The sequence below is a fragment of the Asparagus officinalis genome, chromosome 5 (genome assembly GCF_001876935.1).
Source record: "Asparagus officinalis chromosome 5, Aspof.V1, whole genome shotgun sequence".
In the NCBI taxonomy this organism is placed as follows: Eukaryota; Viridiplantae; Streptophyta; class Magnoliopsida; order Asparagales; family Asparagaceae; genus Asparagus; species Asparagus officinalis.
The window spans coordinates 106,817,359-106,825,568 of NC_033798.1; the positions used below are offsets into that span (position 1 = coordinate 106,817,359).

Below are 8,210 nucleotides of genomic sequence, written 5' to 3' on the forward strand. Positions count from 1 at the left end.
TAGAATGTCATTATAATGTAATTTCCCTGTAAGATCATGAGTTCATATTTACATGTTCCTATTAATTATTAGATCTCCGTATACTTAAAAGCCAAAATCTTTTGTAAGTTATATCTAGCCAAAAATCTTGAATTTCCAGAAAGCATTCATGACACATATCTTTACTAATTTCGGGATCTTTGCTTGTATCAAAAAACATTGAAGTTAGATCTTCATATATTTATGGGCCAAATATCACAAACTCACACATTTTAGAAGATCTGGCCTCATATTCCTTTTTGGAAAACTATCTTTGAAAGCGAAAGTATTTGACTTTCAAAAAACTTCCGACCGTTACACCTCAAAATTTTGAAATCAGCCTATTTCACGTATCTTTCCCAAAATACCCTCAGGGATTTTCCCAAATAACCACTTCACAGCTACCTGCTCCTTGCTCCTTTCTTTCTGCTACAGTACCAAATACATCTCCATAATCCAATCAAGAAACCCTTCTATTCCCAAAGTTCCAAAAAACCCTAATCTTTGTGTAAAGAAACAGAATTTTCAATCGGGTGCTCAAAATTTTAGAAATTTATGCGATAAAATTTTCTATGTATTCGAAATTTCGTCAGATCCGTGCCCAAATATCCCTATTCCTCCCGTTTTCTTACGTTTCTTTATTAAATTTTCAATCTTTGCTAAATTAAACAAGAATTCAGCATCTGGGTATCTGAAATCTGTTCAAATTGATGCCTAAATAGCCTCATTCATCCCATTTTCTCCCATTTTTCTCTTGTTTTCTCCAAGTAAAATGCCAGTCTCTACTAGGTCTCAGATCTCTTGCGCGCCGACAGATTCCAGCAAAGAGCCACAGGCCCCGGCAATACTCAGAAACCCTCATCATGGCTTGAAGGAGAAGATGAAGGCCTTAACCCTGTTATATGAGCAGCACAAGAAGTTAGCCTCAGCAAAAACTCACCCAAACCCAAACCCATCAATTCTTCAACCCGAAACCCGGATCACTGCACTCCTCGATTCCAACCGAAAGAACAAAGAAGGAAGGTTGCAAGAAGAGCCTCAAAGAGAAGGGTTACTCATGAGAGAGAACTTGGCCTCAAAACCAGCCTTAAAGAAGCCCATCACATACTCAAGAGCAGAGGAGAAGGAGAATCAAGAAATCAACGTCTCTGATCGCATCGAGGTCTACTCTTGCCCCAAGAAACCGACATTGCCAGCAAGAAAGCTCTCGATGGGTGGATTAGGTCCGATGTCAGAGGGAATGGTGGTGAAGACGAAGAAGATGGTGGTGGGCCCAGTATCGGAAAATAGAGAGAATGGGAGTAGGATTATGGTGTTTGTGAGGTTAAGGCCGATGTCAAGGAAGGAAAAGGAGGCTGGAGCTCGTTCTTGTGTTAAGATTGTGGATCACAAAGAGGTTTATTTGACGGGGTTTGCATTGGAGACGGATTACTTGAGGTTTAAGAGGATTCAAGGGCGACATTTTTGCTTTGATACGTCGTTCCCTGAGCCAACGGCTCAGCAAGAAGTTTATACTACAACGTAAGGTTTCTAATCTTTTTGATGAAGATTTTGTTTGTGCATATTTATAGTTGGGTGTTTAGTGTAAAATTTTGAGGCCTAGTTTGTCATAAAAAGGTCATTTCTTGCTTTATATATTGTGCGCATTTGTTGTCAAGAATAACATGTTAGCTCCTTCAAAATTCAAGAAAAACATTAAATTTTTATACTTTACAATGACAGGGGTTCTGATTTGTCTTGATCCGTTTTCTGCTTTCAGTTATTGAATTAACCTGATTTTGTAAGAATTTTACTCTGTACACAGGAGACTTCAATCTACTGTTGGATTCAAGAAATAACATTTTTGTTGTGTTAGTTCCTTCCAAAGTAGAAAAGAGAAATTTCTCATACTTGATAGTTAACAAGAATTCTGATTTTTGAATTCATTTTCAATTTTAATAATTGAATCTACCCTGGTCTGTTAACAATTTACCCTATAGGTATAGCATGTCTCACTCTTGCAGTTCTCTGAGATAAACTGAAGACTACACATAATTCAATATAGCATTTTGTTAAATTTTTACAATGAAAGTGAAAACTAACAATTTGATTAGTGCTGCATCTTTTAGGTTCTTATCAAAATAGATACAACGTACAACATCATAAAAGATATCCCATTGTGCACATTGCAGAACAGCAGACCTCGTGGAGGGTGTTCTTCAAGGGAGAAATGGTACAGTTTTCTGCTATGGGGCTACAGGAGCAGGAAAAACTTATACAATGTTGGGAACAGTGGAAAATCCCGGGGTGATGGTGCTCGCAATTAAAGACCTGTTCTTTAAGATTAGGCAGCGTAGTTGTGATGGGAATCACTCAGTTCATCTGTCTTACTTAGAGGTCTACAATGAGACTGTAAGAGATTTGCTAGCCCCTGGCCGACCTCTTGTCCTCAGAGAAGATAAGCAGGTAGGGTTAGATTTACCTCTTTGTTCTTGATGAAGTGTTTGTTTTCCCTGGTCTCTATTATTCTTCAAAGTCCACGCTTGTTGCATGTTATTCTATGTGTTGATTATCATACAAGCATATTAAAATAAAGAAGCCAACTTTTATCTATGTAGTTAGTTAATTTCATGAAAATTCTTGAATTTTTTTTGTTGTTTCTTCACCATTGGTATTGTTGTGTCTAGCTACAAAGGCTGCATACAATAGAACTCAGTTTCCTCTCCATCTGCGATTTTTATTTGAAAAAGAGGAAAATCACTGCCACAATTACTTCAACATACGGAGACCTTTACTCGTAGCATGATTGTTGGATTTTACTTTGTTTTTGGATAGGAGCTTTTAAATCTCTTGAATTCCTCTTTAAAAATGTACACTCACCATCATGTGTACCCAATTTCAATGAACAAAAAATTTAGTAATTAGTTTAATACTCCTATTCCATTGTTAAAAATTCCAAGTTGTTGAAAATGCATTCTCTACTATCCAACATTTCTTTGTGCTGTAAATGTTGCTCTGAAAGTGTAGCTGAAGAATGATTCTGAGTAATTTAATAAGCTGAAACTATTTAATTTTATCTACAAAATGGAGTCTATATCCATTCAATTTCAGATTGATGTTATATTTGCTAAGAAAAGAAATGTGGCTACTATCAGGGAACCGTAGCAGCGGGGCTTACTCAGTATAGAGCTTACTCCACAGATGAAGTAAGACTTTTTTTATTATTCATTATTTATTTCGTCTTTGGTGCTGATAATATTTGAAATAAAATTATATGAATACTTTGTTGCCGTCTCTTAGGTCATGGCGTTGCTTCAGCAAGGGAATATGAATAGAACCACTGAGCCCACTCGAGTCAATGAAACATCTTCGCGATCTCATGCCATTCTGCAGGTCCCCCTCCTCCTCCTCCTCCTCCTCCTCTCTCTCTCTCTGTGTGTGTCAGAAAATGTTACCAATCAAATCTAAAAATATATTATTCCTTACCAATATTCATGAAATTTTTGAAATTTCTCAAACTTTTGATAGAATTTTAAAGTTTAAGATCACATAGAAGATAAAAATCCCTCAACTCTCACCATGATTTTGGGTTAGGGGAAGAGACTTTTAAGTATTTCAAACATTATTGATAAGTTATTAATGAATATTACATAATTTACTCATGTAATGTTATATTAATTTTTCAATGATTGTATTGTTTGTTGGCGCTGTTAATTTACGTATAGGCAATATATTTATGGATGTGTAATACATTAACATAAATAGCATACTACATTTCAGTGCCAATCGGTTTATCCTATATGCCTTGTTTATTCATTCTTCAAGGACAAGTTATCATATATTTCTCATATATAGGTTGTTGCAGAATACCGAGTCAAAGACTCAGGTAACTTACTGACCCGAGTGGGGAAACTTTCTCTCATTGATCTAGCTGGTTCGGAGAGAGCTCTAGCAACAGATCAAAGAACTCAAAGATCAATAGAAGGTGCGAACATTAATCGCTCGCTCCTAGCACTGAGCAGTTGTATCAATGCTCTTGTGGAGGGTAAGAAGCACATCCCTTATCGCAACTCGAAGCTCACTCAACTCCTCAAGGACTCATTAGGGGGCCCTTGCAATACTGTGATGATAGCCAATATTAGCCCGAGCAGTCTATCCTTCAGTGAGACCCAAAATACTCTTCACTGGGCTGACAGAGCAAAGGAAATAAAAACTAAGGTTTGCAGTCTTATCTTCTGATTTGTATTAGCTGACAATCTTACTTCCAATAAAGTCTTTGATGGATTGGCAAGGGGCAGATCAGGAGTAATCTTTACAAGATGGTCACGAATAACCTATTACTCTCTGCCAAAAGGGGTGAAAAAAAGAAACTCTATTAATAGATTCTAAGAAAGAAGGTTCATCACTTTTCTATTTGATATGTTCTTTATTGTGTGCTTATGTGAATATATCCTTGCCTTCAAATGATTTTTTCTTTCTGTGCTCTGATAATTGCTTATGTGAAACAACTTTTTCTTTCCTTGTTTATTGGTTTAAGAGCTATAACCATAATTAAATGAAAATGATACTAGTATATTCATCCTTTTCTTTAAAAAAAGGGTAAATGTTCATATTAGTTTGGCCATTTGTTGCTCATCTTTCAACTGCAATAATATCCAATAAAATTTGCAAGCTACTAATTTATGTCTTGCATATTTAGATTAGACGAACAAAGTAGTGAAATATAATTTTCTTTCATGCAGACCAGCACAATGAATGAGGAAGTAACTTTAATGCCCGAATCTGAAACTGACCAGACCAAATTAGTTCTAGAGCTCCAAAAGGAGAACAGCGAGCTAAGGCAACAGCTCGTCCGCCACCAACAGAAGCTCTTAACTCTCCAAGCTCAATCACTAGCCTCAAACTCTTCTCCCTCCCCTTCTCCCCTTCTTTCTCCTCTGTCCGCACCTCGAAGAACCAAGCGCTCTCTCTTAACTACAAACTGCTTTGGCACTCCACCACCCTCTGAGGCCAAGAACAGTGACACAATTAAGGCATTAGAGGCTGAGATTGAAAGGCTAAAAAAAGATCATGCCCTTGAGTTAAAGCAGAAAGATGATCTTATTAGGGAGCTGAAGCTTGGTAAAGAGAGCTGGAGAGTGGTTACGAGGGCTACAACAAGTAAAGGCGAGAGGAATATAGGAGGAGGGGAGATAAAGAGCCCAAGTCATCGGTTTAAGTCACCAGTGCTTGGAACAAAGAAGAGGACATTTTGGGACATTGGCGGTGGTGTTGGAGGTAGTCCTTTGGTTGTTGGAGCTGGAAATGGGAGGAAGACGAGGAGCCATGTTGCACCTGAGACTCCACCAGCTCCTTCGATGTTGTTGCAGGTGTGAATCTCCTTTCTATATTTGGGTATTTAATTCTATAGTGTATACTGTGCTTAGTAATGTAAATGGAATTTTCTATAGCAAATCTTGACACTTTTGCACTTTTCTTGCTAGTCATTGTTACATCTTTTGTACTCCCGGGTACATGATCAATGAGAAAGGTCATAGGGCAACTGGTCTTCTATGTTTAGCAACGGGCACAATCTTGTTTGTCTAATAGATTTTATACATGTCAGTCTAGATAGGAGTAAGATTAGTGATTAGAACTAACCTTAGGCTAAATCAACATGTGTGTAGAACATACAGTTGTAGATTTACCATGGTATGTGTGAACAATGCACAACTAGTACTTTCGGATAGCCAAATACATGAAATAGCCCAAGATTACTTGTTTCTGCCTACCATGTATAACAAATAATAAAAATGATAATCATAATTTATAATAGTAATAATGTTCCTCCTACCTGGTGTACAAATTGATGAAGTACACTTACAATTCATTAGAAGTTTCATACATGAAATATGTACAAGTAGAATGTTCTATACATCTCAATCTACATGGGAGTACGAATTAACAATTAGAACTAACCTTAGGCTAGCTCCAACATGTATAGAATGCACACGTGTAGATTCGCCAGGTATGTGTGAACAATACACATTTAGTGCTTTTTGGACAGCCCAAGTACAGTAAGTTCAGATATATAGCCCAAAATTACTTGCTTCTGGTTACCAAGTATAATAACAAAAGGTCTCCTCCTACCTGATGTACAGATTGATGGATTACTCATAACATACAGTCCATCAAAATTTTCATCCATGAAATAAATACAAGTAGTTTTATGTTCCAGAAACATTTTGAGAGTGCATCAAGGTGGTTTATTTTATTTAATATTGTCAAGGCATTTTGTTACAACCACTTGATGCATGAAAAAATTTTTCTTTTATTACTTGTTTCTTAACACCCAACGTACAAATTGAGCCCTTCTGGTGCACACACAATTCATAAAGAACTCCAGTCGCAGAATATCAACAACTAGTGTATTCTATGCTTTGGTAACTGATTGGGAGTGCATTAAGTTGATCAAATTTATCTAATATTATAAATTCATTCATTTTACAACCAAATGATGCTTGAAACAGAAGTTCCTATCATACATCATCCTTTACCGTAAATTATATGGCCATTATGAACAAGCTCTTCTGTGAAAGTTTTTTATTTACAAATAGGGTTGATAGCGCTAGAACTTTGCGAGATCCTTGAGCTTACCAAGCAAAGTCATGGTTCATAGCCAAGTTTTTCCTGTTGAAGGAGAGGCGATTCTTAAAGACTCGCTGATATTGTTTTTGTCTTTTGCCCCCCACTTGTTGCTTTATGTATGTGAAAGTTCTGCTACTGATGCAGCTTGCATATCAATGTTTCTCCTTTGTGTTCTTGTTGGGGCCTCATGTTGCTAATTACATCTTCCAGCCGGGTTTTGCTTGCCGGAGAACAGATTCTTGCAGACGATGAAGGGAAGAAGATGGACACAGTAGGCAACAAGCAAGCAGCAGGAGTGCGAATTCTTTGTTTGTTAATTTTTTTTTATATCCTCTTTCTGTGATAGTTTGATGAAGAGGATACGTCAATTATTTTCATATTCATGAGCAAGAACCAGTTATTGTTGGTTAGTGTTCTGATTATAGTCCTAATTTATAACTAGATTCTTATTATATGAAATCAAATTATGCTCTCCCAGATTGTTATTGATTTGATCAGGTTTTGAGTTTATCAGTCACTATCTCAGGTTTGAGCTTATCGATCATTGTTTATATTTAGTTTCGATGAGCAAAAAAAAAAAAAAAAAAAAAAAACAGATGATTTCTAAGTTGCTGTTCGTCGTCTGGTCATGCTTATGTGAAAGTCATAATTTATTTTCTTATTTTTTTCATGGGCAAGCGCATACTACTGGCCTCCTTCAATTCTTAAAATATCTAACGTGACTAATAAAACGAAACATCTAGGCGAATGATAATCAAAACATGCTAATTTATCGGCGGTGGAGGTTAGGGCTCGGGAGAGCTGAAATGGATGGAGGAAGATTGCGGAGCTTAGCTAGGTATTGTGCTGATTTATTCATTTATTTATTTATTTATTTATCTGCCTTTTTGCCATATGTGAGTTGTGTTGTGCGCAGCGAAAATTTTGACAGCACTTCGGCAGCACAACAAGAGAGCAGTTTGCAATAATAATTCCCGTCTCACCAAGGAAACAAGAATCTGAAGCGAATATCTCAACAAAGTGAGATATCGGCTCTTCCTCTCATCAGTTCTAGGACTGACCTGTCGAGGGATCCTAAAAGCTATTACAAAACACACAAATAGCGATATAACCAATTTTACGTGGTTCGGCAAATTGCCTACGTCCACGGGGCAAGGAGGGGGGAGATCTACTAATAGAGGGAGAGATTACAACTAGGGTTTACAATCACTCACAACCTAAACCCTCAAATAAACTCTCAAATCCCTCACACAAATACTCTCTCACAAAAGCACAAAATCAGCCGAAAACCAAATCCCTGCACACCCTGTTCTCCACTGCAGCCGCAAAATCAAACCTGCAATGCTTCTCTGCCTGTGCTCCTGCTCCAAAAAAATAACATAGAAATTAAACTTTGCTATTTATAAGCTGCGCTGCGGAAGTCGGGTCCAGGGAATAATAAAAAAAACCGCTTCACATCTCCATCTTTGTTTCGGGTGGGCCCGAGGCCACGTGAACAAACTTCTCCCCACGTGAAGACGCGTTTCCCTCTAAGCGTTCACAATTCTCCACCTCGGTGAAGTTTCTTCCAAAACTGAGCCGACACA

General features: G+C 37.4%; 1 protein-coding gene across 3 annotated transcripts; it reads left to right on the forward strand.

Moving 5' to 3' along the window:
- LOC109840549 (kinesin-like protein KIN-8A) lies at positions 360 to 7,116 on the forward strand. Of its 3 annotated transcripts, none has more exons than XM_020409229.1 (7): positions 360 to 1,539; positions 2,190 to 2,463; positions 3,153 to 3,203; positions 3,298 to 3,390; positions 3,853 to 4,215; positions 4,740 to 5,366; positions 6,769 to 7,116. In XM_020409229.1, the coding sequence occupies exons 1-7, from the start codon at positions 791 to 793 to the stop codon at positions 6,874 to 6,876; spliced, it is 2,265 nt and encodes a 754-aa protein (XP_020264818.1). In that variant the 5' UTR covers positions 360 to 790; the 3' UTR covers positions 6,877 to 7,116. The 3 variants fall into 3 exon arrangements, with proteins under 3 accessions (XP_020264818.1, XP_020264820.1, XP_020264819.1); XM_020409231.1 differs by lacking the exon at positions 6,769 to 7,116 and adding an exon at positions 6,594 to 6,749; XM_020409230.1 differs by having other exon boundaries at positions 364 to 1,539; positions 6,835 to 7,116.

What these genes read in the sequence shown, in the direction of transcription:
- LOC109840549 (XM_020409229.1), top strand. Translation starts at nt 791, where the DNA reads ATGCCAGTCTCTACTAGGTCTCAGATCTCTTGCGCGCCGACAGATTCC. An exon ending in CAAGAAGTTTATACTACAAC is followed by an intron (nt 1,540 to 2,189) that starts GTAAGGTTTCTA and finishes TGCACATTGCAG; the next exon opens with AACAGCAGACCTCGTGGAGG. An exon ending in CAAAGGAAATAAAAACTAAG is followed by an intron (nt 4,216 to 4,739) that starts GTTTGCAGTCTT and finishes TCTTTCATGCAG; the next exon opens with ACCAGCACAATGAATGAGGA.